The sequence below is a fragment of the Salminus brasiliensis genome, chromosome 7 (genome assembly GCF_030463535.1).
Source record: "Salminus brasiliensis chromosome 7, fSalBra1.hap2, whole genome shotgun sequence".
In the NCBI taxonomy this organism is placed as follows: domain Eukaryota; kingdom Metazoa; phylum Chordata; class Actinopteri; order Characiformes; family Bryconidae; genus Salminus; species Salminus brasiliensis.
In genome coordinates, this window is record NC_132884.1 from 8,376,468 (window position 1) to 8,397,425 (window position 20,958).

At 42.4% G+C, this 20,958-nt stretch overlaps 1 protein-coding gene across 1 annotated transcript; it reads right to left on the minus strand.

Moving 5' to 3' along the window:
- Positions 1-2,957: 2,957 nt before the first annotated feature.
- Positions 2,958-19,299, minus strand: mylkb (myosin light chain kinase b). Its single transcript, XM_072683715.1, has 17 exons — positions 18,384-19,299; positions 17,334-17,450; positions 17,102-17,167; positions 15,476-15,526; positions 14,872-14,999; positions 14,459-14,615; positions 12,504-12,809; positions 12,306-12,347; positions 11,655-11,745; positions 11,335-11,538; positions 10,561-10,778; positions 10,280-10,403; positions 9,152-9,304; positions 8,820-8,943; positions 7,347-7,449; positions 7,121-7,255; positions 2,958-5,597 (listed from the first exon to the last, which is right to left on the minus strand). Exons 1-17 carry the CDS (start codon positions 19,102-19,104, stop codon positions 5,323-5,325), a joined length of 3,015 nt encoding a protein of 1,004 aa, XP_072539816.1. The 5' UTR covers positions 19,105-19,299; the 3' UTR covers positions 2,958-5,322.
- Positions 19,300-20,958: the final 1,659 nt, after the last annotated feature.

Consider the following 20,958-nt stretch of genomic DNA (forward strand, 5'->3'; position numbering starts at 1 on the left):
TACTTGTAAAAATAAAAATTACAGAATATTCTATTGCATACAGATAGAGCAGTCTATTTAGAAGCCATCTTGATGCTGACACAAGGTGCATAGTCAGCTTATTTTGCATAGTTGACATACCATTAACACTAGTCCGACTGGATATGGCAGAAGGGCTGACCGAGGGTGCCTTGGAAGCAAGAGGATACTAGGCTAAAAGCTAACCCAACTGACCAACTACAATCACTTTAGCTAGCTAACTGCACACCATGGTATGAGGATGCAGAGATGACAACAATGCTATCTGATATGGCTTGGGAATAATCACACAAAAGCCTAGTCTCAGCTATGCTCCCCACATTGTGGTGATGTAAACCAGCTAATCAAAGGAGAGCTTATCATTTCCATGATCTTTCCATGAAAGGGAAACCAGCATGTTTCATAAAATCATTTTCTTTTACAATATAAGTTCCTGGTGTGGACTGTATGAATTTAGAAGGAAATTGTATGTTGTGAAACTGTTGTGAAGCAGTCTACTCAGGCTTTAGTAGAGCTCAGTAACACTGAGATAAATAACTGATCAGCACAGTGATTTATCAGTCTACTCAGGCTTTAGTAGAGCTCAGTAACACTGAGATAAATAACTGATCAGCTTAGTGATTTATCAGTCTACTCAGGCTTTAGCAGAGCTCAGTAACACTGAGATAAATAACTGATCAGCACAGTGATTTATCAGTCTACTCAGGCTTTAGTGGAGCTCAGTAACACTGAGATAAATAACTGATCATCACAGTGATTTATCAGTCTACTCATGCTTTAGTAGAGCTCAGTAACACTGAGATAAATAACTGATCAGCTCAGTGATGTATCAGTCTACTCAGGCTTTAGTAGAGCTCAGTAACACTGAGATAAATAACTGATCAGCTTAGTGATTTATCAGTCTACTCAGGCTTTAGCAGAGCTCAGTAACACTGAGATAAATAACTGATCAGCACAGTGATTTATCAGTCTACTCATGCTTTAGTAGAGCTCAGTAACACTGAGATAAATAACTGATCAGCTTAGTGATTTATCAGTCTACTCAGGCTTTAGTAGAGCTCAGTAACACTGAGATAAATAACTGATCAGCTTAATGATTTATCAGTCTACTCAGGCTTTAGTGGAACTCAGTAACACTGAGATAAATAACTGATCATCCCAGTGATTTATCAGTCTACTCATGCTTTAGTAGAGCTCAGTAACACTGAGATAAATAACTGATCAGCTCAGTGATTTATCAGTCTACTCATGCTTTAGTAGAGCTCAGTAACACTGAGATAAATAACTGATCAGCACAGTGATTTATCAGTCTACTCAGGCTTTAGTGGAGCTCAGTAACACTGAGATAAATAACTGATCATCCCAGTGATTTATCAGTCTACTCATGCTTTAGTAGAGCTCAGTAACACTGAGATAAATAACTGATCAGCACAGTGATTTATCAGTCTACTCAGGCTTTAGTAGAGCTCAGTAACACTGAGATATATAACTGATCATCCCAGTGATTTATCAGTTTACTCATGCTTTAGTAGAGCTCAGTAACACTGAGATATATAACTGATCATCCCAGTGATTTATCAGTCTACTCAGGCTTTAGTAGAGCTCAGTAACACTGATATAAATAACTGATCAGCTTAGTGATTTATCAGTCTACTCATGCTTTAGTAGAGCTCAGTAACACTGAGATAAATAACTGATCAGCTTAGTGATTTATCAGTCTACTCAGGCTTTAGTAGAGCTCAGTAACACTGAGATAAATAACTGATCAGCTCAGTGATTTATCAGTCTACTCAGGCTTTAGTAGAGCTCAGTAACACAGATAAATAACTGATCATCCCAGTGATTTATCAGTCTACTCATGCTTTAGTAGAGCTCAGTAACACTGAGATAAATAACTGATCAGCACAGTGATTTATCAGTCTACTCAGGCTTTAGTAGAGCTCAGTAACACTGAGATAAATAACTGATCAGCACAGTGATTTATCAGACTACTCAAGCTTTAGTAGAGCTTAGTTTACTCATGCTTTAACGATTTGTTATTAAACCATTTGTTGAGTTCCTTCAGACATTTCATAGATGCTTTGACATTTGCATCATTTGCTGGTATTTCTGGAATTCATATTGTCAGTGCCACTGCTAGCCACACACCCTCAAAACAAAACAGACCCACCCCAATAAGGGGCTCTTATATATAAGATATGCAGTTCCCTTTTTTTAACCTACATTTAGTAGGCTGATAGTAGCCAAAGAGTTTGATGTCCTAGGCCCACAGCACTTGCTTCAAAAACTGACCAGCCTTCTCTAGATGTTCTGTAGCATACTTCAAACATCATATTGACTCTTTCATGAAGATTAGGTTTGTGTAAGCACAATGTTGAAGTCCTTTTTAAAACAGCATTCTGTAGCATTTTTACCTAAACATAACAGCTTTAAAATCATGTTAATAGTACAGTCTCTGTTGTTGCTATTACAGGTTCGGCACAAACGTTGGTGAAGCGGTAAGGACAATGCTTGTGAGAACTGCAAAATTCTGCTTAATATTACTCTACTGCATCAGTCCACATTAAGGCTGCAAGAAACAACTATTTTGATAGTGGAATAATCCTCATCTGCAAACTGAAGGGCGGGACTTAATCCATAACCAGCAATCTGACTAGCTCTTTTTAATCCATACCAAACAAATCGAATATTAAATGAGCACCCCTAGTCCACATGCTTCACTTTCACTTTCAGTGGCGGTTCTATATACCATGTCCTTTAAGGGTGGCTCAAAGCATGAATTACACCTCCCAACTGTAGGGGGAGCCCAGGAGCAAGGGTTACATTTCCTGCATAGTGCTGCTTTAAGCATAGCTTACATACTGAATGTAAATTCAAAACTGGGTGGAGGACATGTCTAAAAACTGCATGTGTGTTCACTAGTCAAACAAACAGACACGTTAAGAGAGGGGATCACTTTTATTTATGCGGCCACTCAGATTTTGATGATGAACTGGTGATAATGTTTAAAGTCTAAAACAACATGAAGTGGTTCATTAGACATCATTGATTCACATGATTTTTCAATATGTCTCAGTTAAGCTTGCTTAAACATTGAGTGCACAAACCGGACTACTACCTCTGTATACGGGCCGTGAGGAAGTGTGAGGGACTACTTCTGTCTTAATATGCAAAGTGGAAAAACTCACCAATCCCAAGTTTGAGTTCTACGGCTATAACTAATTCATTGTCAGAGACTACTCAGAGACACGCAGCATGGCGGCAGAAGCCTGTACAAAGACATAAATAAAAGATGAGGACTGCAGTGGGACCTTCTACACCAAGTTTTACCTCGATATGCCAGTCTGCTTTGTCATGCAAGTCAACTAAAATAGGGCAAACAAACCTTTGAACAGAAATAGCACAGACAAACCTTGGCGAGTCAGCTGAAGTGTGCAGCATGGATTTACACTGACTGCATTTCAGAAGACGGTGATCATTGGATTATACAAACGTAATATTCACTTATGTGGACACATACCAAAATCCCACACACCATACAGATCAGTCTTGACTTAAAAAAAACAAGACTTAATTCTGTTGTCAACAAATCAAATAAAAATTGATTACTGATTTTTTTATACAGTTCGGTCTCCACCAGTGTGTCTGCTGCCTTGAAGCCTCAGGCCAGAAGGCATACATCATGCAAGGCTATATTACGTGTTTAAAAGCATAAAGTGTTGCACCACTTGGGTGCGCTACAGTGCAGAGTAGAAACAGTGAGGCATGCACAAAAAAAAAGAAGTCCAAGCAGCGTGACCCAAAATAAGTGATGACACTGCGGAAAATAATGGCATGCCATTGGGGCAGAAAACACATAGCAAACACATAGTGGTATTTTGTTCCCTTCTAGGCCCAGAATGAAAGCCTGTGTTTCTTTGAAATAAATAAATGTGTTAACTAAGCAAACATTGACATGGTGTTTACATATCATGTCAACAAGGCTGAAAAAGTGCACTCTTAACACGGGAAATCTCTACACAACAGACAAGCCATGTTGTGTACTGACGGGGAGTCGAATTTAAAAAAAGATCGAGAGTGAGTTTGTTTAATTAGCAGCTATATTCTTAACTGTGTGAAAAATGTGCTCAAACAGTAGCCAGCTGATAATAATTGATTTTTCATCATGTCAGTATCTGCAGCTGCTCAAAAATATAGTCTTAAAAGGCATATATCCTACATTTTTGTTATTTATATATAAAAAAACTACTAGTTGGGGAAAGAACTTAACACGTCTCCTCCGACACATGAAGTCAGCCATTGCCTCTTTTCGAGCTGCCGCCGTTACAGCAGTGCTGGGGTACACAGAGGAAAGCACCGGGTACCCAGCTCCGCTACACCAGCTAACAGATGCCTGTGCAGGCCAACATCACTTAAGATTTATGAGGGGACAGAGAACGGCATCTACCTACCCAGAGAAAGCACGACCAATTGTACTCTCTCAGACTCCAGCTGCTGATGGCAAAGTGGCATGGCTCAGAATTCGACCTTACGACCCCTGGGCCATAGTGGATATCCTACATTTTTCCTGGATTTTCTTCTATTGTAGTCCACTTACATTTGTGTATATTTATGTTCCAAAACTGAAAAAAAGAGCAAGTATCTTTCTGACCTTATGCTCGCAACTGTTGTGAATATGATCCATGTCACCATGACCATGTGATGCATTCATATGTACAGCGTGGTGGTTTCCCTGCTCTAACAGACCTGCTAAACCGGGCAATTAACAGGTGAGGTGAATCAGGTGTGCTTGAGCAGGAAAAGCATAAAACTGTGTAGGAATCCAGCCCTTCAGGACCGGAATAGTCCACCACTGGTTAATAAGAAAAAAATGGCGTGCAATGCATTATGCAGCACATTCTCGGCCCCAACAGCATGCCATAAAACCCTGGAAACTGTCTGAACATCCAGACATAGGAACCAAAAGGTCGTTCAACAGATATGCAGTTCAACTGAACAGTCCATTTCTGGCAAAACAGGAGCTGCTGCTGTTGATCATTTTCAGGAAACCAGGAGAACATGCTGGAATGTCTTTGATCTTAATGAACATCCACTTCATACGAAACAGTTTTTACTCTTTTACCACTTGGGCTGTAAAGACAGAAGTGAATAAATATTTGCATCAGTGAAAGACTCATAACACAAGCAGCAGGGAAAAGAGTGTAAGCTTTAAGAAGATTCATGGTTGTCTCCCACGGTATCCAATCGTCTGTTCGTTCCTCCACCCATCCTTTCCTCTCGTCTTGTCCTTGTTTGTCCTGTTACTCACTCTTCTTCTTCTTCTTCTTCCTCTTCCTCCTCTTCTTCTTCCTCGCCTTCTCCTTCCTCCTCCTGCATGAACTCCACCATCAGTTCAGCTGTGCAGGAGGCCTCCCCTAAGCTGTTGACCGCCTTGCAGGTATACTTTGCATCGTCATCGGGGCACACCTCAGAGATCACCAGGCTGCAGTGGCCGTCCTCCTCGTAGTCGATCTGGAAGTGACGTGTCTCCTTGATGGGCTGGTCGTCCTTGTACCACACCACCTCAGGATCTGGGTAGCCTAAAGAAAAAGCACATGAGTACCTTATTATCATGCCTTTACTCATGTCCAGACCCGAGGGTCACTTACTTTGAACAGTGTCAGGGATTTACCACACCAACACCCCAACCCATCTCATGAAGCACTGTCTTATTACACAGCTTATTATACTCAGTATTGCCTGTTATTAGTGCTCTTAGCCTTTATCATTTTTTCGTTGAGAGAGGCGTGATGGTATGGGCTGTATTAGGTGATGGAAGGTGTTAATAATAGAGACCAACTAGTCCAATGGGGCGCATTGATTGCTCTGTACAACTCGCCGAAGTCGACGTTCCCCTCAGGCATCAGTAACCCATGGGACACCACTATTATATTGTTTTGGTGCCCACAATGTTGTCACAACGTTAAAATGTTCTAAAATACACAATGTGTTCTAGTGTCAGAAAATTGTAATGGAACAAGATTGGAATTTTGGAAAGTTGTCAAATGTAGTCTGATGACCAAGAGGCAATGTTACCTAATGTTGAGGTTGCGACAACATTGTGACAACGTTGTTGAAAAAAAGTAAACAGTGCAACCTTCATACTTTGCAGCAAATATTTTAAAATTACTGTGTATATTCATAGGCTATATGATGCCACAAAATTGGTCCACCTGTAAAATTCCCAAACCTCCCAGTTGATCTTTGTCAGTGATGTGTGTTTACTATGTTACCTCACCGAAGCGCCATTTTAGAGATACTGATTTAGTGAGCAGTGTGAAAGTAAAAGTAGTAGCAAATAATGTACGTTACTTTTCTAATCTTGAGTAGCACAGAAATCAGCAAAACTAGAGAAGCCAAGTACAGTGAGAGGACACTAGCAACCTCAAATAGCCAAGGACTATTATTTCAGATAAATTATCATTTATTAAAAACACTCATCCAAACGACCTGACTAAGAAAAGCTATACATCTGAACCTCGCACTGCTGCCTCCAACCTCAAACTCGGATATTATTATCTTGTTTACGGTGTAAGTGTGTATGCCTGTGAACACTTCCAACTAGGCTATAAAACCCACAGAACTTAACTTGCATTCAGGTTTTTCTCCAGTGATAACAAAGCATTACAAGTATAAGAGGCTGTATTTAGGCTGCAATGATGATGAGATGATGTAGTCCCAACATAGTTCTGAAGTAAGCCAGAATTAATGTTCAGCTGAAGCAAATAAATAAAAAAGATCATGTCATCATAATGAAACAAACCAATGTCTAACAAAGTTCTAAAGAAATCCAGATACTTTACAGTCTAAACAAAACCAGATTAGCTTGTTTTGCTGCCTGTCTTGTAATCTGTTTAGTAGCATGCCTTCTCTAAAACCACAAATGGATATAATAACAAAATTAGCTGCTTTAGAAGACAGAACACTCACACAATATGATTTGTACCCTTTTACCTATCAAAGCCTTGTATACCTTATTTTTCCCAGACTCTGTCTACAGGTTCTACAAGGTTTTTTTTTTCATTTAAGACTTCATTAAAGATTCCATGTCAGTGTTAATTACCTTCGATCTTGCAGTCGAAACGAGCGGCGCTGCCTTCCACAACCTCTACATCCTGGATGACCAAGGAGAAGGTCGGAGCTGCAGGTGTGTGGTTCTCATCCTCGGCACTCTCTAGGAATGGCGCAGGGGGGTTCTCTGAAGGTATGTACACATACACAAGATGAATACCTGTTTACTACAATAATACTATGAATAAAGCAATATGAAGATGGATTGCTTTGCTAACCTGGTTTATTATCTTCTGTTGGGGAGCCTTTCTTTGGGCCAATCCCAGCTAGCATTCCCATAGAGCTAAATCTGGAAATGGCTCTCACCGCATTCCCTGTTTTCTGTACAGCAAGGATAAAAATGTGCTTAGTTTCTGACCCTATTAACAACTAAGCTGCAGTTGCTAAGTTAGCAACTCTCCATCTTCTCGTTCCTTAAGAGACCACTTAATTTATTTTCTTAAAAAATTTGCATCTCTACATGTATGGCGGCCATATTCCAGGCATTTCATCAAACAAAGCTGAGTTTAAATGACAAAGTCACCCAAAGCAATGAGCCTGCTAAGACATCAAAGCTGTGATTGGCAGTCATGTTTATTTCACCATAGTGATTTGTAAATGCTCTCAAAGTTCAAATATTAGTACTGTGTTGTTTAAATTTGAATAATAACTTATTTGCATTATAATTAGAATAAAAATGTATCCCCATTATTTGAGCAGTTGTTTATGAGCAGTTGTCATTTCTGCAAATAAATGCTCTAAATAGCAATATTTTTATTTGGAATTTACGGGAAACAACACAAATGTTAATTTGAGAAACTGATAATGATAACTCTTATTTTTTGCCAGAGCTATATATATATATATATATATATATATATATATATATATATATATATATATATATAGTGACCCTAGTGATAAAGTGAATGAATATTGTGATGAAATATGAATATTGTCACACTGTCCCTCTTCACAATGACCAGACTGAACCAACTGTTAAGCATGGTGGTGTTAGCATCATGTCTTGGAGCTGTTTTGGAACTGGTACACTGCACAAAGTAGATGGAATAATAAAGAATTAATTAAGATAACATCATATCATCACCTAGACAGTGTTTTCCAATAGGAATGACCTCTAACACACATTAAAGGTCACTGTGGAATGGCTAAAGCAGGCATTACGCCTTTGTTTGGTGTGCTATTAGGTGGGCTATATGTATATGTTTGTCCCCGTATGTATACTTTTGACCCTATGTTAATTTCAGAAACAAATCTGGCCCAGTATTGGCATGGCATTCATTCCCATGCATAAAATACTTCTTATATAAAATACATCTTATGTATGTAATGTTATGCCCTGCATGTTACCCTCAACCATGAATCAATGAATATAATACATTTTAAACTTAGTTTAAAACTGTCATAAAACAGTGTCTCAGACATCAGGTCGTGTATACGGAGCCATTCTGTGTAATAGCTTCCTGTGAGGCATTACATGGTTTAAGTGTTTGAACAATTAAAACTCTCAATTTAGTAGAATAAGTTCTCCAGATCTGAGCATTTCACATCAAACCACTCTAAATCTCTTGGTTTACATCTTCATGATTTCATAATGGAGAACATTGGACAACTTGGACACAAAATTGGACAATTTTCAGCAGCAATTAAGCTCCAATCCAAAAGCAAATGGTTATCTCTGTAATTCTGACCTGCCACCGGCGCCTCAGAATGTACTTCTTCATGCGCTCCTTGGACAGCTGCTTGGCCTCCATGTTCTTAGTATCTTGCTTTAGCCAGGTGTGCTCCAGGCACTGGGCGCAAGTCAGCCGGGCCCTGCAGTTCAAGAAATCATAGACAGGGGGAGCACTCAGACATACAATGAATGGAAATTCACAAATTTGAAAACAATCGTTCTGCCTAGAGCACTGCGAGCTGGCGGTGACAGAACCATGACCATCAAAATAAGATTACATTAAATGAATCCACAAGTTGATCGCCATACCAGAACGCTTATCTAATTATCTTAAACCTTGGGACTCACTTCATGTCTTTCTTCAGCAGACTGCTGATGAAATCCTTGGCCAGGTCTGAGATCTCATCAAAAGACTCGTCCTCAAAGTCCCAGGTTGCAGAGGTAACGTTAGCAAGGGTTTCATTATCATTGTCCCCCATGAATGGAGAAAGACCACTAACACTAAAGTTAAAGAGAAGAAAGGGGGCTAGTTAGATAGCACAGCCTAAGACTTTCATACTATTCACCATAGTCTAGAATGTGTATCAGAATCTAAGGCCAGGGCTTCAGTGTGTGTCATTTTAAAGAGGCGTTCTGATCTATAGAAGTTTATAGAGTCTGATTTGATCACAGTGATAATGACAGAAAGATATTACACAAAATAGTTATGAATACACTGATAGATGCCTGAGACATTATTTTACAGTAGTTTTGAGAGATGACCTTGGCCTAAAAGACTTTATAAAAGACATGCATAGCTGAGAGGTACGTGCAGGGCATTACACAGCAAAAAAATGTGTTTATTTTGGATTTACCAATATTTTACTACAATCAGCATTACATATCAAACTCATATAATGCTGATGGTTTGGGATAGTACATAAAATATTAATACTTGAGTAATATTTGAGTCCTGTCATTAGCACTGTAAAAGAAATCTGAGTTGGGCAGTTTGCCAAAACTGACTGAATTCCTGAAATTTGGAAAATTTAGTGACCTCCCCCACCTAACATTCAACTGCATTCAAACCACCTGTCCATTTACTGTGTATACTTTATTTATGTAAAAGGTAAAGGTGCACATATTTGTCACTGTACAGCGAAAGGTGTCCTCCGCATTTAACCCATCTGTGGTAGTGAACACACACGTGAACCAGGGGCAGTGAGTACACACACACACACACACACCCAGAGCAGTGGGCAGCCAACTCCAGCGCCCGGGGAGCAAAAAGGGTAAAGACAGAACAGGCTACACAACAGTGGCAGCTTGCCGAGCCCGAGAATTGAACCCACAACCCTGTTATCGATAGTCCGGCGCTCTAACCGCTGAGCCACCACTGCCCCCATATATCAGTATATCAGTATTATCAGTACACACACTGAATGTTAAGCTTCAAGAGATAAATCTTTCCATCCAGAGGATGCAATTATCACGTACAGGATGTAACAAATGACGCCGATGCTCCACATATCTGTTGGGTAGCTAATTGCCTCATAGTTGATCACCTCAGGAGCCACAAACTCAGGTGTTCCAAAAAGAACTTTGAGTGAACCGGAGTCCTCTGAGGATAGAAGACAAAGAGTGTGATCAGTTTGTCTGAAATACCAAATGGATTTCATCATATTAAGTATAATTCTGTAAGGAAAACATCAAACCCTCATCATGGAACAAAATCAGTTCACCCTCAAGTGTCACAGAAAAAGACCAATGACCAATACCTAGCCTCCTCGCAAGACCAAAGTCGATGAGTTTGATCTTGCTGCCCGTCTTGTTAACGCACATGATGTTCTCCGGCTTGAGGTCCAGGTGCACGATGCCCTGCTTGTGGATGAACTGGACCCCGTCGATGATCTGGAGCATGTACTTGATGACCTCGCGCTCTGTCAGCTCAAAGTCCTCGTCTACGATTCGCTCAAACAGCTCACCGCCAGAGATCCTGCAGCCAACAGGGGAAGAGGCTGACATCACCAATCAGAAAGTGGAAGAGACAGTGCAAAGACGCAATTGGCTGCAACACACTTTATCTGCATTTTCCATTAAACAATCAAGACGTATTTCTGTTCCTGGAGCAGCAATAAACAAATCTCATACTCGAAATGAGATTCGAATCTGGGCCTTTTTTCCATCATGGCTGCCAAGCAAGAGGCTGAGTGGACCCCTCCTTCGCCCCTCCCTTTGCTCTTATTCTTTAGTGCTATATAAGGACATGTGACAACCACTTCTCCAATCACACACTGCTGCCTCTGCACACTGACCTCACCATAAAAAGCAAAACTGGCGAAAAGATTTAAGGGTGTTGAAGGAGGGGGGAAAAAAGCTCACCACCAAACATCCCGGCATGTTCAGAAGAGCTCTCGGTGAGAACACTCTGGTCTGCTTAATAAGTTAATGTAATCATCACTGTCGCCTTCAGATCCACGCCACACTCTTTTCCCTAACAAGTTCTACTTGTTAGAACTTAGCATGGGTCAGGTAAGGTGGAATGGACTTACATTTCCATCACCATCACAATGTCGGACTTGCCCTCGAAGGCATCCACACACTGCACTAGCTTCGGGTGGTGGAGGCTGTTCATGATGCCAATTTCTTGCCGCACATTCTCCTTCTCCTTCTGTGAGAAAGCCTTGATGAACTTCCCTGCCCACACCTTTTTTGAGGACTTCTCAACCAGTTTGAAGACCTGGCCAAATTTACCCCTGAGATGAAAGCGGGAGAGGGAAAGGAAGAAGTAAAGAACATTAAAAGATGTGAATCAGGCCCATGGAGGAAAAGAGTTTATGGATTTGGCATATTCAGTAAAAGTGTTCCTTACGTGCCCAAGCGATCCTCTACGTCATAGAAATCCTTTACACTGCAGTCTTTCTTTATAACCACATTCCTGTATTCTGGCTCTTTCTCAGCATCTGAGAAGTTGTAAGAGAAGAAACACATCAGAAATGAATAAAATGAGTAAATGTTGGATGAATATATGGAGGGATCTTGGGACTGAACCTGGAGTAACCCTGCCCTGCTCATTTTTGGTGTTTTCCTTTCCCACATGATCTGACTACTTAGCTCCATTGTTCTCATAGGGAGGTTCAGGGGTTCTTAGACAGTATATACTTTCTCATGACCCAAAAGAAATGTGGGAAACTAGACTTATGAGTCTAAATCAACTAAAGCAAAGCTGTAATTTGTCTAAAAGGCTCTAGCAAACAAGACTATGAAACTAGCCAGGCTACTGGTTACAAAGCACCTAAGTGATACCAGCAAATGCAAGAATAAAAAAGAAAAAACGAATGGTAACTGCTAGTAGCTCAGCGGGTTACTAAAGTCCGAAAGTACTAAAGAGCAGGGAAAACACTAAAGGCCAGGGCTAGGAACCACTGGTAATGATGAATAGATGACTGGATGGCTGGGTTGAACACTGGACAGGTGAACTGGTGGATTTCCAACAAGTAGACACACTTCCTGGAACACATACCATCATCAGACACTGCTGCCTCTGCTTCCTCTTCTTTTTTTTCTGGGTATGGAAGCAAAAATTCAGTAAGTTCATAGCGTAAGTCCCTTGTTCTGCTGCAGTAAGTTCTCTTGTGCTGTTGTCAATCAAGGCCATTCACTATGCATCCTTCAAAGTAAAAGTAAAAATCTTGCACTCTCTCCTGGCTCTGTCTCTCACCTGGTTCCACCTGTACGCCCACAGTGACAGGTTCCGACTCGGCGCTGGGTTCTCCAATGCCATACATGTTAACGGCCCGCACCCGGAACTTGTACTGCCGGTCAGGGAGCAGATCTTGGATGTGGTAGGAGGTGCTGTTACAGGAGGTGAGGGCAGTCCATTTGTCGTCCACAGAGTTCCAGATCTCCAGGTTGTACGACTGGACGATGCTGCCGCCATCATATGTAGGTCCATACCAAGAGAGGGTGAGTGAGGACTTGCGGATGTCCGAAGCAGCTGGAACTCCAGCTGGGGGATCGGGCTTGTCTGAGGAAGAGAAAAGCAGTGATCACAGCACAAGACATAGCAGCCATTAGTGACTCTGGGGCAGTTGTTGTCCCTTGGATTCAGTGTTCAGGTTTTGAGCTTTAGGAGGGAATATGTTCTACACATGACATGTATCAGACTGTGGCTGTCCAAAAAAAACAATCTCCAATATAGTGTCTTTACAGGAGAAAGCAAATTCCTTTTACTGGTCTATTTGTAAAGAATTTATTACACAACGTAAAGGGCAGCTGCTGTGTTTTACATTTCTGGAACGTTTCTGAGCTCTGAGTAATTTCTCACCCTGGAAGTACAAAGTGATTCACATGAGGGTTTTTTACACAGTGTCACAGAAGTACCACTTTTGGGTCACTAAACTGATGTTTCTTCAGAGAAACACTTTTGGAGATAAGATGTGTGAGTGTGAAGCGCTTTTAACCCCTTATGCTTCATGATTTTTGAAGTTATAACAATGGAGGAGAAATGCCAGGTTGGTTTTAAGAGGAGGTTAAACCTTATAAACTTTTTGGAACAATGTAAAGGTCCTGGAAAGATCCCTTTAATAGGTATGAAATGTCTATGTTACATTTTTTGTATGTTTTTTAATTTAAAACATGTTTTATTAAATCAAATGTGTTTCTTTTATGGCACCACTCAAAGAACCCATTGTTCTTTGCCAAAAAAATGCTGTGAATTTCTTGCAAAACAAGTGCTGGTGGTTTCAGCCCTGATCCTGTGTTTTCCCAGCTCTATCATATACTTCAAATAATCAGCTGATTTAAAAGAGTGTGTTACAACAGGGAAAGCATTCAATTATGCAAGGCAGGGCTATTTCTGGTCCAGGATTTGGAACTAGTGCATTATGGAACATCCTGAGCTTTGTCGACCATTTGGAGTAACAACCACTCAAACCAGAAGAGCAGTGGATAGATTATAATATATATAAAAAAAGAAAAACAAGGTTTATGAGACAATAAACTTATAAATGCACATATTCACATTGTTTATATTGTTATATCTTTATAAGTGTTACCCTCTCAGATGACAGTCATACACATCTTATTATTAAGGGTCTTATCTCAGATATACCAAATCAGGTGTCCCCTCATGCACTGCTCGTTTGCTTTGTCCGGCTATGTACAGCCTCCCCCGGGAACGCTGGCTAAATTCCTCCAGACTGATGTCACAGTAATGAGCCAGAAATTAAATTACACATGGTTTGCATGGCCTCTAAATAAGAGGGCCGCAGATGGCTGCAGTTAATGCGTTTTATGGGTTTATTGTTGTAGCTAGGTCACGGGGTTGCCTTGCGGCAGAATGAAAAGGATCTTGAGAAAGAGATGTCCGTTTAAAAAACACCTCGTGAGTTATTGCAGCATGTCATATACAGAGCCAAATGTCATTATCCAGTCTTCGAGGGAACCATTTGTGTATATAGAATAGAGCGGTTCTTCCAATGTGTTCAAAAGTTCAGTGTTCTCAGAGTCTAGAACATTGATGGAAAGCATTAAACCTAATCTGTCATATCAGGCCTCCCAGAAATGCTAAGCATTCATACTTCTCTCTCTATCTCTCTATCTCCCCCTCCCTCCCTTGGTCTCCCTGCCTCCCACTCTAACTGCAGCGCCCTCATCAGGCAGCGAGTCCCATACCTACGACGGTGAGGTTCAGTGAGGCCTGCTTGCTGCCGTATTTGTTCTGCAACTCCAGAGTGTAGCAGCCACAGTGATCCTGGTCGCTGGCTGCGATCGTCAGCTGACTGCTGTTCTCCTTGGTTTCTATGGTAACGCCTCCACTTCCTGCCTGGATCTAGAGCAAAGATAGCAGCCAAGAATTGGAGCGTCATAAACAGAGGGACAGAACAGCACTATGACAGGGTATTTTCAAACTGTCCCCAGCATGTGTGTGAGAGTCTTGCAGAGAATTTAAAGGAATTTAGAGAACGCCATCCTGGCCGCTCTTCAAAAAGTAAAGACCCACACCCCACGCTTTATTATACCATCCTTCTCATGCTCTGTCCCCATTCCTCATCTCCCTCATCCCTCATCTTTCCATCCGTTCATACCGGCTTTTTGAACTTGAGCCAGGTGCAGGTAATGGGTGTGGTGCCTCCAAAGTTACACAGCAGCTCCACCTTCTCTCCTGCTCTGATCTTCAGGTCTCCGGGGAACTGCAGTACCTGGGGAGCAGACCCTGCAAAGGAGGATACAACTGAATGGGGGCATTAAACATTTTATCCTGATGTACACATATTTCCAAGAACAGACATCTGAGCACTCTCCCAATTGAACTCTCCTTCTATTCCTTACACTGGTGGTTCCCAATCCGGATCCTGGAGTAGTATAGCTTAGTGTTTTTTCCCAGCACTAACACACCCATTTTATCTCAGGAAGGGCTTGTTAATTAGCTGGGCTGGGTTTCCCAAAAGCATCTTAGTACGAGCACGAAGATGATTCATATATGGTTGGGTGGATGTCACATTGACTCTTTCTACCATATAAGAAGATCTCACCACTAACATGCTTTTGGGAAACTAGGCCCTGATTGGTTGGGTCAGGTGTTTTTTAGAAATTCTGAAAAATATTCAGGGCCTGGGAACCAGAGCTTTGCTTCATTGTGGCTTATCAACTGTTTCAGTCAGCCAGATTTCATGAGAATCCACGACTTACCCTGTTTAGTGGGGGACTTTGGGGCTGGCTTCTTCTTTATCCTGGCTTCATCTGGATATAAAAACATTGTTATCAGGAGAGCAATGAGCTGTGTTCCAGATGACTTGTTAGTCATTGCACAACATGTGCAATGTTGTTCTAGCAGAGAGTAGATCTGTTGTGATAGCATTTTCCAGGGAAATGTTTCAGACATAAGACATCTAAACAGAGCCCATCATGCATCACATGGACGACAATGGAGTAATTTCCAACAAATAAACATGAAGACATCTTTATAGAGGGGGCCATGTAAACAAAGCCAGTAGCAAAAGCCAGTAGCAAAGTACTGGGACTTGGTCCTAAACCTTGTGCCCTAAAGGACTGGTCTGTGTTGGAGGTGCGTGTGAACATCTGTATGTTCTGTAAATCTGCTTGGAATGATGGTTGGCAGTTATTTGCAAGTGCCTAGGAGAATGTGCAGGAGCTCCAGGGGAGGCTTGCCTCTCCGGATCAGCATCCTGGAGTGAAGGTTTGCCTTTGCGGACACCGCCTGCTAGAATTCCCCTTTTATGGGCATGCTAAATATAGAGCCCCCAAGATCCAGGAAATGGCACTGGCTCTCTCTCCCCAGTATTTATTCTAGGTTTGATAGCCGTCAAGAAACAATGCAACATATAAACCCCGCTAATGCTCAGTCCCAGACCAAAGACACAGACAGGTCCAGAGTCAGACTTTAAGAGGCACTCAGCACAAGTGAAAAGTGCTCTGAGCCATGTTAGGTCATTCTCACTTCTTCTTGTTTTTTTTGTTTTTGTAATGCGCTCTGCTTGTTCCCATCCTTCTCTTTCCATATGATTGAGTTACTTTGCTGGGCCTTGGGAAGCTACGCTTGTAAAAACCTGGATGTTTATGAGGCACCTACACTAGAAGTGGGTGATCGGGCCAAAACCATATGTCAAACGCTTCGAAGAAGGTGTCCTGTTCTAGGATCACTTTTCCCCTTGCAGGTGAAAATTGATTTGTAGGGATTTTAAAGAACGGGTGTTGTCACAAAGCAGCTTTACAGAGATCTGGGTCTGAGCCTCCTTTGAGCAAGCCAATGGCGACAGTAGCAAGGAAAGCTGGATAAATATTGCATGTCTACTCTTACTCTAGCACACGGATTAAGCAGGAGGATATACTGTGCCTGCTGGGTGAAAGCCTGAAACAAAAACAATCAAACAGGCCGAAAGGCACTCCTTTCAAACTATCCACCAACACTTACTGACAGGTGAAGCAACCCCCCCTATCCACCACCCCATCCATCCAGACAGGCATGTTGTTCCAGACATGGCTCAAGGTCTCAAATAACAGATGTTGTTAAAAATGACATTAACATCCAGCCCGTGTTGCAAACTATGCCACTGTGGTGGAGCATCAAACGTGTATGGCATTTACTGTCTTTGTGATTGTGGAGTTGATCAAGTTCCTGTGTTTGGTCAGGGAGGTTCTTCTGATCCAAAAGGATCACGGGATTGCAGCGTATACTGATATCAAGGCCACTGACAGTAGAAATAAAAAAAATATATATTCCCTAGAACTTCGTTCAAGGCTTTCACAGACTCCCAGATTCAACACAATAAATAAAACATCAGCTTCCAAACTTACTCTCTGTTGTAGGTGTTGAAGATGAGCTTTTCCTGTTTTTCTTTTCCGCTGATGGATCCGAGGGATCTATAAAAAGAAGTACAGCATACAGTCAGAGCAGATCATTGTACCTCCCAATGGTGGAACGGCAGCCTCAGTCTATTGTTTCTATGTGCGTATACAAAAGCCTGTCTAAAAGTAGAGTTTGTTGACCTCTCAAAAAAGAAGGAGGTGGATTCTGTGAGACACTGACCATCCACTTGGACCATACACGTGCATTCGGCTTTTCCCTCTGAGTTCTCTGCTTTGCATGTGTAGCGCCCTTCGTCCTCTGGAAGAGCCTTGTCTATGGTGAGTGAACACTTGCCCCCTGAATTGAAAATGATGAAGATGAAGATGAAGTGAGAGGTTAGCAGGACTAGATGTACAACACGGAGGCTTTATGTAAAGAGTTCCTGTCTAGTCACCTGCTTAGTCATCATTCTGGTGAGTATTAATGAACAACCCTTTTCAGGTGAGGTGGACTGAGGATTCTATACTTTTGGCACACATGGGCACAAACTCTGTATGGTTTTCTTTGGAGTTAGAAACTCTACCTAGCAACGTCTACTTGAATCTGTCCAGCCTACCCTTGTTCAGCCCAGCAAGCTTCTCAGCACAGCAACAACCCAATATACATCCACAACAGAGGGTGTATCCTAACCAAGGCTAAAAAAAACAATGCCGGGTCCCCCAAAACTCCTGCCGCGACTCGGGGAATCCTCCACTGCTATTCCAGAACTTTCTAATTGTACTCGAGCGGCTGAGCGCATCAATCTCTTTGTGCCTGAACAGAGGGTCTGTCTTTGAGCCCTCGGATCGGATGACCTGACCCCGCGTGAGATCAAAGAGCTGAAATAACAACACTAACTGGAAGCTGCAGTCACCCATGTGAGGTCCAATCCCTGCTTTATGAGCTTGAGGCATGCTCTGTGATCTACAGCCTGTCAGAGAGTGGAGCAGTGGAGTAGGGAGTGTTTGAAAACACAGTTTAATCTTGACAGGCTCTTTCAGTAACTCATCAGATCAGAAAAAACGAAACGCAAGGAGACGACATTACAGGGGGTTTCCTCTCTGATACACACTGGAGATGAACAGAACTAACATCAATCAAGGAACGGAAAAAAATTCATCGGAACACATACCAAGCATGATATAGGAAGACAACGTGATACAGCACGACTGTGTAATTACTTCTAGCTTAATCAGGAAAGATGTTTTTAGAGTAATTGTGGTGAGGAGATCATGATCCCTTGCCTCATACCTTCCTGAGATAAGACAATGAATTTTGACGGCTTCACAACTTTCCCATCCAGGGACCAGGTGATGACAGCCGGGGTGTCAGAGGTCACAGCGCACTCTAACCTCAGTCTCTCTCCATCCAGAACAGTGACATCACTCAGAGTCTGTGTGAACGAGGGTGCTTTGCCAGAGCCCTTCTTTCCTCCATCTTCCTTGTCCACAGAGTTGGGCACGCTCTTCTTTTCTGCTGCACTTCCATCCGCATCGGTACCCTTCTTCTGATTGTTACCTCCATCCACAATTTTGTTCTTTGGTTCAGCTATCCCACTATCCGTCTTCTTCTCCAGGCTCGGCTTCTCTGCTGGGGTGCTCTTCTTTTCTGCAGTCCCTCCGTTATTCTTTTTCTCTGTCCCTCCTTTTTCTACCAGGCTGGTCTTTTTGTTGTCGATTGCTCCATTCACGCCGTTGATGCCGCTCTGCTTGTCCTGTTTGGCTACTGCTGTTGTAGGAGCTGGCTCTTTTGCACTCGCCTTTTCTGGTTCTGGGGTCTTTTTCTTGTTGAGAATGGACCTGAAGTCTGCAGGTGCACTGCTGGGGGCCGGTTCTGGTTGAGGGGGCTTGGGCGAGCCCCCTTCCTTCTTTCCCAATACGGACCTGAAGTCCACCTTGGTCGGGGTGTTGGTCTTGATCTCTGACCCCAGCTTAGGCCCCGACCGGGGCTTGAGGGACGCCCTGAAGTCCATCTGTCCTCCTCAGCCGCTCTCTGAGACGCGAGAATAACTTCTGAGAGCTTCCGCTCTGTTCCTCCTGCTTCGGCTAGAGCGTTCCCAGGAACTCCCCGGACCTCTTTGTGCTTATTCTGTTCCTCCCCTGTGGCGAGGCGTCTTTTGGGGGGAGGGTTATTAAGTAACCCTAGAAAGTGGAGGTCCTGCTCCTTCTGTGGCTCCCAGCCTCTCTGTTCGAGCCACTCCTGGCACAGACGGCCTGGACTACAGAGAGGGAGGAGAGAAAGAGAGGGGAAGAGAGAAAGAAATAGAGAGATTGAAGGGGATATAGATGGGGAGGGAGAGGGCTTATGGTGGGGTGGGGAGGAGGGGTGTGGGAGGAGAAAGAATTGTTTAAAAGCTTAGTCTCCACTCTATAATAGGTTAATTGGAGACAGGGACACGGTTCATGTCTGCATGGCATCAGTGGGGACCTCAGCTGCCATATTAGGGAAACACTTCCAGTGCCTGGGCACCCACAGTAGAGAGAGATAAACAGCCTGGGGAAGAGTGCAAGACCACCGATTCAGGATCAGCATCTCAGAGGTACAGGAAAGGGATGTGTCTCTGGGGGATAGGGTCAGGGACTGATTGAAGATCAGGGCTTTTGAACTTAGACTAAAATTTTCGTGGGGAACCCTGGGAAAAATACTTGGGTGTCAGATGAAAAACGAAGGGAATGACACTTACAGATATGGAATATCAACCCATGGAATGCAGCAGAGAGTTCCTGAAACTCCACAAGTTTATGAGAGAAAAAGAGAGATCGGGAGAAAGAGATAGGATAAAGAGTGCAGGGCGCAGTTGAGACCATGTTCTCTCTGTACTTGGACAGAAACCAGAAGAGAAGTGTTCTGGATTTTCCGTGGGTGTTTGTTTGGATGTGCCTAACCTGTTGACCTCTCCATAGAGCCCCTCATTGGGCTATTTGGAGACGCATTCCTCCAATCAGCATTGAGTCGCATGTCTCCCACAGTTTATGTTAAAATGTTACATCGGCTGCCTTATATGGCCATAAACATCTCGGTTACACTCCTGCTCGGAGTGTGTGCCTGAGTGTGTGTGTGTACGCAAAAGGGACGACTTGGAGAAGACGCAAAAAGTGTGCCTGTTAGAGTCCATATTCCAGTCCAGCACTGTTATTGCTTCGACAAGTGGTTAGTAAACGTACGCAATTGCTGAAAAGAAAAGGAATGCCTCATTACTCAGCCTGCAAATTGGAAATGTCAAGGATTTGCACTAGATCAGAGATACCAGTCCCGTCTATAGGACTGTTGTATATATATGTGAGTAGCGTGAAAGAATGTAACATGAGGCTTCTCCTTCTAATCTGGTTGTGGGGCCTATGGGAAGGAGACTGTACCGAATCAATTCACTTTCATTGAATTTGCTGAACACTGTTGTACTACAAACACATAAGGAAGATAAGAAATCGATATTCATGCTTAACTGTAATTCTAGTAGGTCTGTGTTGTACACAGCAATGCGATTAAGAGGTTTATATAAGGTTTAATTTAATTGTGGTCTGGCGTATTGTTTTGGAAACAAGAAGAATCTTCTTTGTTACATTTTCTATTCATTCTGCGCTCAGTAGGGGTGAACGGATTCTGGAAAGTAAGAATTTTATGTAATACGATACAGAGACAACATGCCTGAATATGTGCTTTATGTGAAAGAAACATTATGTAGCAATTTCAGCCTTAAATAAGAGCTTCAAGATCTTGTTAATGCTCCACTGACTGGGAGAATGGAATCTCTGTCATTGCATCTCTGGCCCGGAAGGCTGCTACTGCACTATGTAACTTTGGTGAAATCCTGTAATGCTACTCGACT